Source organism: Morone saxatilis, unplaced genomic scaffold (genome assembly GCF_004916995.1).
Source record: "Morone saxatilis isolate NCDOM2014 unplaced genomic scaffold, NCSU_SB_2.0 Contig1, whole genome shotgun sequence".
NCBI classification, from domain to species: domain Eukaryota; kingdom Metazoa; phylum Chordata; class Actinopteri; family Moronidae; genus Morone; species Morone saxatilis.
The window spans coordinates 8,942,420-8,956,568 of NW_023339651.1; the positions used below are offsets into that span (position 1 = coordinate 8,942,420).

The 14,149-nt window shown below is 38.4% G+C and overlaps 1 protein-coding gene across 1 annotated transcript in view; it reads left to right on the plus strand.

Moving 5' to 3' along the window:
- Positions 1 to 13,993, plus strand: part of vti1a (vesicle transport through interaction with t-SNAREs 1A) — a gene marked incomplete at its 3' end in the record, with an annotated part of 37,306 nt that extends 23,313 nt beyond the window's left edge. Inside the window, 2 exon segments of the mRNA XM_035658060.1 lie at positions 1,680 to 1,757; positions 13,909 to 13,993. Of these exon segments, the coding sequence (XP_035513953.1) occupies positions 1,680 to 1,757; positions 13,909 to 13,993 (163 nt within the window).
- Between the last annotated feature and the right edge of the window lie 156 nt (positions 13,994 to 14,149).

Genomic DNA, 14,149 nt, shown 5'->3' on the forward strand with positions numbered 1-14,149 from the left:
GTTAACCCACCGCAGCTGCATCTTCTAAATAATGCCGCGAGTGGGGATTGAGGAAGTGACGTCGCCTGCGTCTGCGCAGTGCGCTGATGCAGCCCTGAGACTCAGGAAACAGAAATATTGCATTTCGTCTCGTCTCGTTTTGGTCAAAGACAATGAAGAGATATTTTAGTTTTTATTTATTTTGCAAACCACATTTAGTCCCGTTTTTATCCGTCAACAATATTGCATTATATATTAGATTATAGTTTTCGTCACATGACCGCCATTTACGCTGCGTCTCGTCTCCGTCACGTGACAAAGGTGCGTTGACGGCGATATTTAGTCATAATTTTAGTTACTTATATGTGTAGTTACCTGGACTTTACAATCCCAGACGTCTGCACAAGAAGAAGCTTCACTAATAACAGCTCAACACCAGTCAAACTCTGCCAGAGTACAAACTACTCGAATTAATTAGTAAATCAAAAGTATTTTTGACTCAGAGCAACACAGCAATGAGTATAGCACAGAGTTTATTGAGACAGGAAACAGTGGAGGCAGTTACATTTGCATTAAGAGAAAATTAAAACGGGACCGAGCCAGAATACAAAGAGACGTCTTAACCAAAATATGATCAAAATACACTAATAAAAACAGGAAATTAGGAATAAAGGCTGTAATGTAAGCCGGTTTCACGATCTGAGACTTCTCAGTATTTTCAGTTCCTTCTGGCTTTAAATTGATATAAATGTGGAAGTAAATCCTGGCCATTAGTGAAAGCAACCCACAAATATGAGCGTCGGTATTCGACAAAGTCATATCGGTCCGACTCCGTTCAAAGCGCCAGTCAGAAACTAACTGCATAACGAGAGGAAGCATTCACTTCTGCTCCACTTACTGATATTTTCGCTCTCGTTCTCGGTAACTATAAAAGAAGAGAGAGAGAGAGAGAGAGAGAGAGAGAGAGGAGGACGGGAGGAGGGGAGGAGAGGATAGAGGCTTCAGAAAAAGCCAGAAAGGTCACACATGCTTCTGGGTGTTTGTGTGCATCTGTGTCTGTGTCTGTGAGAGAAAGAGAGAGAGGCAACCCCAAATCCGATGGGCCGCCAATGGGTGATGAATTATTCCCTGTCTGAGTCTCAGCATTGGTGTTATCACAGAGCCTGCCACTGCACTGGGATGACAGCGGTGACAGCCCCCAGAAAAGATTTAGCGCTGACAAGTGATACTTCCTCATAATACATCTCCCTGGCCTTCTCCCCTGTCCCCCTGTTCCACAGCCTCTCCATGCACACAAGATGAGTTTTTTTATCCCTCAACTTATATTTGTTTAAGTGGGCAAGGTGGGGGGGCTCTTTGCCACCACTTCTGTGGCACAAGTGCACTAGGTACAGTAGATCACCTTGGAAGGGAGTCATGGGCACAAACCTAGACATACTTGTTTTCAATACATGTGTTGTAGGGGTACACACACGCAGAGAGAGAGAGACACATTCGCACACATACGCACAGCCTGCATGTGTGTGACTTGTCACCGAGTTCCATTAGGGGGCTCTCGTGCTTAAGGAATGCCTGTTGTGTTTTTGCATCAACAACAGTACTAAGCCATATTTCCCCACTTGTTTTCTCTTTTTGCTCTCCTCTGTTTCTCCCTTCTCTTCTTCTTTTTGTCCTTCTTCCTCATCCTCCTCCCCCTGCAGAAAAGGTCACGTATTGCCTACAGTGATGAGGTGCGCAACGAGCTCCTGGGGGATGACGCCAGCTCCTCGGAGAACCAGGTGAGGTGCTAATCAGGGGCCCAAACGACACCAGTGTGGGTGGCTGACTGGCCCCCAGGGTGAGGAGGTGGGCCCCTCATAGGGGCCATCGAGAGCTGAACCCACAGTATTGTCACCAAGTCATGCGGAAGGAACACTGTTTAATGCAAAGCTGGGCTGCCAGTGAGTGGGCTCAGGGCATGGGACCAGTGTCTGGCTAAAACCAGATTGTGACTGACGAACACACACACACGCACACCTAAACACAAACACAGAAATTTCAATCCAAAAACCCGGCCTCCCCACTCCAACCGTCCCACAGCTGTTCTCCAGCCGGGTGTGGACTTAGGCCAATAATAGATCCTCCATCCTCCATCAAGTTCCACACACATACGCAGACACACATGCACACTCAGAATTGCTAAATCTTGTTCTCTGGTCTTTCTTTAAACTCCAAGGGTGGAAAACCTGCACAATTCAGATACTCAAAATTAATAAGAATTCAGGTTCTCATACTGTTGGCGAGTGATATTTTAAAAAAAAAAAATATAATATATAAATATCAGTGAAATATTTTGGTGCTGTACTCCACAGAAATGATCCTTTAGCCCCTAAATGTTTTTATTCATTATTTAATATCAGCCTTTAATGAAAAATCTCAAATTCTATTTGACTTCTTAATCGTTTTGATCTATTATCTATCAACATATTCACAATTGTTTAATTGTTTATTAAAAGACTATGACTGACATTTTGTTTGAATATCAGTTCAGCCTGTTGAATTTGAGGGATATAAACAAAAGATAAAGACCACATTAACAATTTTCATTCATTGTCAGCAATCTCTACAAACGATTCATTCACAGCCGTTATGAAAGTGGCAATGAAGAAGAAAAACAATTATCTTGAATTGTGATCTTAATTGGCCAAAATATGCCACATGTAATTTTAAACTTAAGCTGTTTTGAATAAACTGTTTTGAATAATGCAGAACTGCATCAAAACAGTGACACATAAACGGATTCAGCAGCGTTTTAACATTTAAGACGCACTTACCTATTGCTCACCTGCACAGCTGCCACTCATACGCAGCCACTCTCAACTATGACCAAACGTCTTTTGACTAATTATATATTGCCTTTAGAATCGGCTGTCAACTTGGAGGGGTTACTGTGTCTCAAGGCGCACAATCACAAACACATGCAAATAAATACTTTGCATCTGCAAACGTGCACACTCAAAAAGGAAAAAAGAAAAATATGAATACTCAAATGCATATTTGCACATTTAGTCCCACAGTGCTTTATGTGAGTATATTTAGATGATTCACAGGGAAGCAAAGCTAAATAAAGTTCTGTTTTTTTTTTTTGAACATTTCCCTATTACCATTTCAATGATGACCCATGAACTCCACATCTTAGAAACATATGTATCACGAGCCACGATGTGTAATTGAAATGCATATTCCTGGCAAATTAGTGAGACACAAAAGTGACTGACATTTTATGCACAAGTTGGAAGGAGATTTGCTGTCAGAAATGTCACGTTTGAGACAGTGATGAGTTCTATCAGAATCCTGTCAAGGAAAAAGCTGAAAAACCATATCACATTTCATTTCAAATCTTATTTCCCTTTTATTAAAAATTCATCTAAAAATATTTAAAAATAATATTTACAAATCTAGATCTAAAAGGAAATTGTTGGAAAATAGAATATATAAGTATAGAATTAATGCTCTAATATATTTTTATATTCTACGTTTAGGAAATAGATGTTTTATTGTTGTAATTATTGTTTACAATTAATGGTTATCCTTGACAAGAATTATCAATTGTATTTTATAGTGTTTTATATCAAATAATTTTATTGCTAAATGAAAAACACTAAAATGTTGTGCTACTTGAATCCATGCATGCACACGTGTCAGGAAAAATAGAGGTAGGAGAATGTGACATCTGTGAACACTGAACTCATTCTTAATTCTCAGTTCACATCAAAATAATAATGTAAATCATGAAATAAGCATTAATAAAATAAAAAGTTATGTTTATATGTACAAAATATATTTGTCTTATAACATATTTATCTTTGGAAATTAAGGCAGAACATGATGCACTTTAAAAAAAAATCTAAGCTACAGTAAGTGACATTTTCATTTTTTTTTATACCGCTCTTCATTCTATTCTCCCATTTTCTGTTTTGATTACCAGGACTCCAATCCTTAATATGTTTAAAACATACTTATTATATATATATAGAAGTATAGATACTTAATAAGTACCATGTAATATATCAGTATACGTATATAGGAATACATGATATAGTACCATTCATTATTGAATTGTGGAAAATTAAAAAGTAATAATTAGCAATAATAATGTGTGAGGTGAAACTTTAAAAATTGTAATTATACAATATATCTGAAACACACAGAAAACCTTAGAAAGAGTTCATGCTGGGGGCAAAAGCAAAGAAAATGCATGATATACATTTTCCCTTTTTCTCCCAGGTGCCGCATTTACCTCATTTTCATTTTAAAACTTGTGGAGATAATACTTGTCTTGGTCTTGCTGTGAGTGGAGTACTCGGAACTTCAGGGTTTTTTATCTAACGAGACGGCGGTGATAGGAGAGGGGAAAAGATGGTGGGGGCCGGGGCAAGTCGGTCAATTTAATTCCTGACGATCTGAAAGAGGTCAGGATCATTTCATATAGCCCTGGCTGAGCAGATCATTACCAGTCACAAATCTGTTGGTTACATGGCAAGGATTTATAGCTAAGTAAATAGGGAACCGTCATAAGTTCTGAAAATGGCGTGTTGGCCCTGCGATAATGGCTAAAGGACGATTTAATAGAGTTCGGCATTTATTCGTTATCTGTATGCGGACAGAGACTGAATTGGCACTATCGCTCGTTTTTTTTAATAATGTGGTAGGCTACTATTGCACATTCTTCTTTCTGTTTCCTCTGCATGCAACACACGCACAAATGTTGCTGCTCACACACACACAGACGCCACACACAAAGCAGCAAATGCACACACATTTTTCACACACGAACACTATACGGAATAGTTTCGATTTCAGTCACAGCAGAAGGCTTGGCCACAAGAGATTGTGCTGGTTTGAGCCGGCATGGACCAGATTTTACAGGCTACAAAGGAAGCAGATTACCACTTGTATCGAATTCCGTATTGGATAAAAAAAAATCTTTTGTTTGAAAAAAAAAAAATTGCTGATTATCATAACAGAAAAATTGCAGCAGTGCAATTTTGAATACTGGCTGGCATCACAAAAACACTAGGAAAGGCGCTCATGCAGGAGTAATTATAACATTTACCATATTCTGTATTTACTGCTCTGTATCTCTTGAGCAACGCGAGCATCGTTTGCTGTACTAAAGAATGGATGCCAAAGAAAAATAAAGCTAAACAGGAAGAAACAAGGAACACAGCTCAACATGCCCCCTTGTATAGTTTTAACAAATCCTCCACGAGGACTTGCAATCAGTCGTGCAGCACAAATGAGCTAGAACAAGTTTTGTTTGGTACCCATTGACTGATGGCAGAGCTGGGGTGAGGGATCGCAGGATCTGCTGGGGTTTTTTCAAGCCCCAAATAACCACATCCACAGTGTAGTTTTAAACTTTGGCCCCTTCAATAATTCATTCTTAGTGGGGAGTTGCTGCTTAAGTTAGAAAAGACAGTTTCCATTCTTAAGTGCGTCTTGTTACTGCCGACATTTTCAAGGAAGAGACAGCTCTTTAGAAAAACATGCAATTATACTTGTTTACCTCCCACATTACAGATATTGACAATATTTTTACAATTCTAATATTGTAGTGAAGCATTGTAGTTCTATTTTATGATTGGTGGAGGAAAAAAAAAAAACAAGTGAAGCAGAAACTATTTTTGAAATGCTTCTAAAATTACAGGGGGGGGAATGCTGTGACAAATGCAATATTGTAATGTGTGAAGTACCCGATACTTCTGTTTGTGTTTTATATAGGATAGATTCCATCTGAATGTATTATTATATGACAAAATTCTTTGAGTGTGTTTACTAGTGGTACAATATAAATAGACAAATGTATGCAGTACAGTGTTGTTTTTTTGTGTTTGTTTAGGATTTCAGTTTAAAAGGATGATAGAAGGAGCTCATGCGTAATTTTTTTCTTCTGTGTCACTTGTTTTGAATCATTTGAAAACAAAACTGACCCTCTCGCAGCTGTATTTTTTTTTAACCTTAAAGTTAGCAATCATGTTTGTAATTCACAATCTAAGAACACTCTGCTTTATACGATACAAAATGATTCCAGACTCAAAATTCAAAATAAACAGCACTAGCCCAGAGCCTCCCTTTAGATCTGCTAACCTTTAATGTTGGCCAAGAAATGTGGATTTAAAAAATAAATCACCTCTAAAGGGCTTGCGAATCAAGAAATTTGTCGTTCCCCTTTTTCTTTCAAAAGTGTTGCATTCCCACGATAAGCCCCAGCCTCCTCTTTCCTTCTCTACAGCCCTCACTTAAGAACATGCAAGGGAAGCAACCTTTATAATTGTGATTAGGCATAATTAATGGCAAATGGGATTGTTTCCCTCCCTCAAATGTCTGATTCATTATCAGAGATGCAAGGTTTTCCAGGAGAGGGAATAGGAATAGCATTTCTTATTTACTTCACTTTAAATTTGCTATTCTCTTTCATCAAAAATGTATAGCTACGCTAAGATTCATTTTTCATGATCTGTGGCTGTCCCAAAAATAAGCAGCATTGAATGTATGTACAGTGGTAGCCTCACATGAGCTTTCCACACATAATCTACCTTTACTGAGATGCATAAGCTACATGAAATATTGACAGCATATCAGCATTGATAAACAGTGGTACAAATGGAGTGGCTCAGCATTTCTCCAGCTTGGTTCCAAAGGGCACAGATTTCTTTTTATCCTTTTCCAGAGAATTCCGCAAAATGACAGATACAAAATATTGTTCCACAACATTTAAATCTGTAAATGTGCAGACTATATTTTACTCATTTTTTTTTAAATTCTTTTCTCTTGCTATATCAGCTTTTGTGATGTGCCTTCCTTGATAATGTTAGTTGATATTGCAAGTCGAGCGATCCATTCCCTCCCTTTGTTTAATGTGACAGCACCAGGACTTGATCTTTGTTTGTTCAAAAAAGTCAGCCCGAGCGGCGTGTTTAGCTTCGTTTAATGTGTTTGTCTTGTGATTTCGAAATGCTAAACAAGCTAACGGATAAATCGTCAAGGTTAATTCTGTACCCAGCCACATGACTGATCTTCTTCCTGCCATGTTTTTCTGCTTTTTTTTTAATCTCTCCTTCACTCTCTCCTTCTTTCTCTTTTCCCTCCTTTGCTCTCATGATGCAGTTAATAAAGTTACGTGAAGAGGTAAGTGCTTCTCTGCTCTAACCATTCAAATTATGCTTTTCCACTGAAATTTCAATTTGCCCCTTGTCTCTCCTGTAGAAAATTAAAATCTGCTCATCTTTTTAAAAATGTCTGATTGAACAGTTTACAGGCCAAGCCAAAGATAATGAATTCACTGAAGGCAGGTTTCTCCGGTTTCCCCTACCTTAAATATCAGAAGGTGAAGATAAGCTATTATTTCTGATCCGCCTTTTTGAAGACAAATTTTTGGCGAATTAAGTAGCTTCGGTTATTGGGCCCACACAATTCAGAAGTTGTTCAACTTCTTAGTTTCAAGAGGGAGCTGCTGCTTGTAAGATTTACGACCCCTTAATTTTCTTGAATGGGGCCATATTAGTTGCTTTCTGCCTTTTGTACTGAATCGGATTGAGGTTATCGTACGATATGTGTTTAAGACTATACATGATGACAGACTGTATAGCAGTCGCTGTTTTATCATTCACCACTGCATTAACATCACCACCATTTCCAAAGACTACTGAACTCAATTCATGACATTTGAATGTATTTAGTTGTCCATACTCTATCATGCATGCATTATGCAATTTGATGAAGTGTTATTGTTGGTTCTCCGTGAAAATGTACATCAGTTCGAACAAACAAAAATGTCAAGAAACATGTCGATATCGACGCCTATGTGAAATTCTTGAAACTCTCAGGTACCGTACATTGCTGGCTTGTACATCACGTTTATTTATGAACATGTGACATCTAAAATCGGTTTCAGTTTGGTTTAGCAGATAAAGTTAACAAGATAAAGCAACAATACATAACCAGCGGAAATCATACTTAGTGTGTTGCTTAGCAGATTAGCTTACCAAAATAAGAAAGTTATTTTAAGGTTTTGCAAATTAATTATGACTGTGACTCATTAGTTATAAGTAAAAACCTAAGCTAATTGGCATTGGTGATTATTTTACTATTCATATAACGTTTCATAAAAGTTTTCTGTGTCCAGTCCCATCAGCAACAGTTGGCATTGGCCTCTTCACTACTGTTCTTTCTCTTTGAGGTGGTAAACAAAAAGTATTGATGTTGGAAAAAAATCGTGGTTCCCTGAATTATTTATTAGCTGTAACTCTAATACAGATGCTCTAATTGAGCTTCTCCACTCATAATTAAAGACAAATTAACTCAGTAAATTCAATTCATCTTTCAATTAAAAAAAAGAAACTGTAAAAACTGTAGCAAATATAAAATGGGACTGCCGTGACAACCCATCCATTCATCACGTTTCCTTTAGGACTGAAACTTCTACTCTGGACATCATTTAGATGTAACAAAGCATGATAATTCAAATCAGCAGTCTGAAAATGCCTGAGGTAGTTTATTAAGTCAGATAGATAGATAGATGGATAGATAGATAGACAGAGGCATTAGCACTTAAACTGTTACATACAGTATATGCAGCCTTTTAGATTTTAAACTGCAACATTTGTTCTTCTTGTTCCAGCAAGTAATTAGCTCAAATGCCATTATACTTGCTAAGTAAATGTCAAATACACACTATTCATAATGTTAACAATTAACACTCGGTAACATCATATACGTCATATGTCATACTGTAATTAAATATAATAATTATAATTAAAACATAATTTAGAGACAGTGTCTTTACCTCTAATTGAGGCAGATTTTGTTCTGTAGGTTACATTATATCGCTTGTCCTTTGAAGCATGACTGAGCTTGGTTTGCAGGTGTACTTACAGTATGTTGTTAAATGTGCCTTTGAATGGTGCTGTGTTCAAGAGGGCTTCTACTGAAACAGAGTAATTCAGTTCCTATCAAAGCCTCACCATTCACACTTATCCATAATTTAGATCGCCATGCTGGCCCAGATGCCATGTTATCACGCCTTTTCTTTTATTTAGCTGTACTTTTGTTTCCCCTTCTTCTTTCCACCTTTTTTTTTTTTTTACATTTCCTTCTAGCCTGAGGTTCAGAAGACACCTTGAGTTACCTCACCTGTCTACCCCTTTTGGAATGGCCCGATCTGTGTAATCGGGCTTGATTCTGAGCCCTCTTCGCCATTGCACTTATCTATTGCAGTCTTTTACCCTTCTGCTCTTCCTGCATTTGAATCAAAGGCTGGTACAACTTATACACACTTAAGCCTTGCTTTTAAAAAACTATACTTTTTTTTTCTTCAGCTGAAAAACATGTTTAAATATTTAGCACCCATATTCACAGCTGTTTGACACTTGTAATTCCTCGTCTTACAAGTCCCAAACAAACGGCACAGAAGATCACACAGTCAGTCTGAATCACAGCTGTCATCATTATTCACTTTGACTCTCCCCCACCCTTATTGAAATAATAAGGAAATCATCTGAACTTTGGAAAATGGTGATAGTAACCGCCTGTGTTTGATATTGAAAAAAGGCAGGAGAGCGAAAAAAGAGGGGAGAGATTTCTTTTGAGCTACAGCTGCATTGTTCTGGGGCTCCCTGTTAATAACTTACAACTGAAGAGTGTTTCTTGACGCAAAAAAGCACAACAAAAAAACACCATTTTCATGGTTCCTAAGAAGATCTTTGTTCAAAATGTAGGTGTCAGATGAAAAGGCATACATGCATAGGCAGAAATGGTGGTGGCGGGTGGAAGGGGGAAATGCACCAGTGCACTCAAAGATGCACAATATTTTTCATATATTGTATTTAAATCTTTTGCTAGAACACTCCATGAGACAATCAGATGTGATTTTGGTGAGATCCATAGTTTTTCTTAAGTAGATTAATAGCATATCTGAATTGCAAGCCAGTATTTGAGTTTGAACAGGTGTTAGGGTATCTTTGCCTTATTCTGAAGGTTTCACAATGGTTATATCAGAACCACTGGGGTCAAGCCTTGATATGGGATGTTGTAGCACAGTAGGGGCTGGCAGCCACTTTGCATTTTCTTCGACAAAAATGCTGACGTGTATGCCTTGAATTTTGCTTGCCAACTGCAGAATGAAACCGTAGCTGAACACTTCGATACATTCACATTTTTGTGGTTGTTTTGTGACATTTGGATATTGGAACAAAATTGCTTTTGTGGGAAGTAAGAGTCCCCTCATTGTAGATTAAGATTGTAGACATAATCAGCCTATCAGCCTCGACTGTGACTACATACTGTAGGATGTTTAGTTTTAATTGTACATGTTCCTTTTCATTATTTTCCATGGTATCATCCTGTGTCCATGGCTGGATTGTTTCATTATTAGGGCCATCACAGTGTGCCATTACTGGATTCTTAGTGGCTGAACTCTCACCCTTTCCTTCAGGTTCTGTCACCGTCAAACTCAGGGCGCATTATTCTAATGATCACACACACATATACACCGCCACTGCCACCACTACCTCCCAGCACCCCCCTCCACCCCCCACCTCACGCACCCACCCACCCACACTCACCCTCCCCTCCCCCCGGCACTAAAAAGAAGACAGAATGAGGGAGAGAAGAGAAGGAGAGGGAGAGTGAGGGAGAGAAATTCAGGAGGAGAAAGCTTTGAAGTGGCTTTCCATCGCAGTGAGTCTGCCGGCCGTCTCCCCGAGACGTGTCACCTTTGCCGAGAGGGAATAGGAAAATCACGTTTCGAATGGTAATGATAACATACTAATCACTTGAGCTCTTTGAAGAACCCAGGGAGTGCGCTACTCTGTCAGTATCCCCGGCTGCCTCATGCTCCCAGGCACACACAGGCACTGCAGCCATGGTCTAGGTGTATTAGCTTAAGCATTGCATGTCAATACGTCCCCTCTGATCCATAGGGGCTCATTATAGCCCAAGCTTGGTATCCATTTTCTCCCACGTGCACACTGCCACCATGTCTGCCGGTGCCACTACCACTTCCACACCCATGTAACCCCTCCCCAAAATCCCCTACCACACCCTTCACCAAAAACACACCACACCTTGCATCCCATCCCACTCACTGTTCCTTCATCGCTCTCCTCCTACCAGCAGCCCATATTACCACCCACACACACACACCCACCCGTTCTCCTATCCCTCCATCCTCCCCCTGCCCTCCCTTTAACTATTAAAAAGTATCTCTGCAATTTTAAATGACATCTGTCAGCGGTGCAAAGAAAAAGGAAGCGAGGGAAAGAAAAGAGTTCAGAGGGAGTTTTCTCCTCCCTGCTCTTTTCCCATCCCTCTTATTGTCAAACTTTGAAAAGTGTGTCGTCGACTTTTTTTTTTCCTCCACGTTTTTCATTTCCTCTGAGTGATTAGCTGGTACACATTTTGACAGCCTTACCAAAACTAGAGATTTCACTTCTCCCCCTGTCCCTTTCACTCATATGATGGGCATAAACCCTTGTCAGAGAGGCGGTTGTCATTCGTCGGGTTGTTTTTGAGTGTCAAATATGTTACATCTGATCAGTTTCTTAACATAGCATATTAGAAAGGCCATCAAAACCAACAACATTCGAGTAAACATGCAAATCTTCCATGTTTATGCTGTTTATAATCCTCTCTACTGAACCCAGTTTAAATTTAATGAAAGCTAGGTCTTAGTTTGGACATGCACATATGCATATTTGAAGTTTGTATGTTAGATAGGTGGTTGAAACTTGCAGCCGAACACACAGATTGACAAAAGGATTTTACTGAGATTACACTGTGCCTCGGCATAATGAGACAGACTGTTTGATGGTATTGACAACATTTTTTAAAAGGAAATGTTGTATAGACAATATGCGCAAAACTTGAATTACTGTCTTCAACACCTAAATGTTTGGCTGGGAATTTGTAAAAAGGAGAAAGTAGTCTATTAATTTTAACCAAAATAACAGTTTGGTCAATATTTAAAATCTTCTTGAAGTAGGCACAGTGATAAAATGAAAGGGCATAAAATGAAACAACTTCAATATAACGGTTAATTCACAGGAATTATTTGATTGATCAAACAGTTGCTTGCATAACTAACCCCCTTGTGATATAGTACGGTCTTATCACAGAGACATAGTTTATTAGATCTTGGAAATAAGAACATAGTTATGTCAGAAACACAGAACCAAACCTAATGCAGACCAATGATGCAGACATTTAAACACCCTAAAATAATCAAATTTAAACGATTGTCCAAAACATTGATAGTGAAGTGGAAGGAAACCTCCATGGGAAAACTAAGGGTTAAAACATCCATTATCTAATATCGACACTTTTGACAGCACAACTAATGCGAGTGAGATCAGTGATAGTTCGTGAACCTCATGTGTACAATGGTCGCAACACTGTAATGTTGAAAATGAATAATTAAATTTGGTATTCCAAGCAAGAGATTTTCTTTTTCCTAAAGAATAGTTTTCAGTTCTCAGTGACAAATTTACTACCTGTCGCTGTTAGTTGGTAAGTAAAATGCTAAAATCACTCACAACATATGTACAAAACTCACTAAAATAATACATATTCCACTTGATTCAGGATAATAAAGCACACATTACATTGAACAATCCAAAAAATGTCCAGGTATAGATCAACATGTCTGTGTAAGCTTTTGTTTAAATGTAGCATTGGTTCCTTGTTATTTTTTTATTTTTTTACTTTAAGAAAGTGTATTTAAAAGCAAATAAATTGCCCGTTACCATAAAACTTCTTGTTTATTTTATAAATATATCTCTTAATACACTGTGCAGTAATTGGATACTTGAACAAATAAACCATAATGGTAGATTCCTACATTTGAGAGCCCCTAAGATGGAATTCAAGGCCGTCAGTCAACAGATCAGATATTTTCTTGCCTTGCTTGTCAGACATGAATTGTTTAGCTATATAGAAGAAACCAAAACCAAAGATTTTCTTGGTATCTAAGGAACAGCTATCAGTTGATATGTGTACACATGATATTCGAGCCCTAGCTAACACCTTGATACTCAAAAACATCCACTTTGAAAAAATGATCAAATTGCTTATTTCATTATTTATGAAACACATCTTTTCTTGATATGCTCTGTGAACTCCATGCTTTCAATGGGCAGCCTTGTCGATTGTTGATAGTTGTGAGTAAACCAAGGGGGGATGCAGTAACTCATGCATCATGAATACTGTTTTGGTCCACTAATGTGGATAAACAAGAAGCAGAAAAGAAATGTGAGGCTTTTTTAGGATAATTATTAAATTTCACACCTCTATAATATTCATTAAATCATTATATATACTGTACATTTATGACACTGAGTGGTTTGAGAAGACTTAGATATATTATGATTAAATAAATGTTGCACTTTATTTGTTGCATTATCTACAATTGAGGGAGTAAATGTTGATTTAATCTTAAATTTCTCCTCCAGTTGGAAGCCATCACCTGGACAGGATTGTCTTTTAACTGGAAAGCTTCAAATAACATTTTTATTTTATTTCAATTTGCTCCACCTCCCATGCCTTAACTTTTCTCTGTGTGCAGCAGAAGGCTTGTGCTGTGAAACAATACAAGGAGGCAACAAACCTCAAAGTAGTTCTTGTTTTCATGTCCAAGATGAGGCGGCAGCACCTCTTACATTGTCAGCCTCAACATGCATATGCTTGATATTCCATCAGCATATAACACATTGTCATCCATGAAGGTTATTGCCAACCTGGCTGTATTATGTTGTCGCTGTGGATGTGGTCTGTCTGTTTAGGTGACAGTGTTGATGTGTTTCTTTGAAATGGGTCCCAGCCCTCTCAATCAATTTTTTTTGTGTGTGTTTGTTTCTCTGGCTTTATTTTTTATTTTTTCTCCATTTGTTGCAGAGAGCGCATCTGTTGGACAACACAGAGAAGCTGGAAAGGTCATCACGGAGACTGGAAGCCGGCTACCAGATAGCAGTAGAAACTGGTACGTATTCTGTTTTGGATTGGGTTAGGAAGGAGTACGGTGGTGTTGGGCGGGGGGGTTCAAGATAGTGGTGAGGATGAGTGAGCGACAGCAAATTGTCTTGCTCATATGCGAGGTGGGAGGATATGTGTGTTTGTGGGGGTGGAGGTGGGGGGG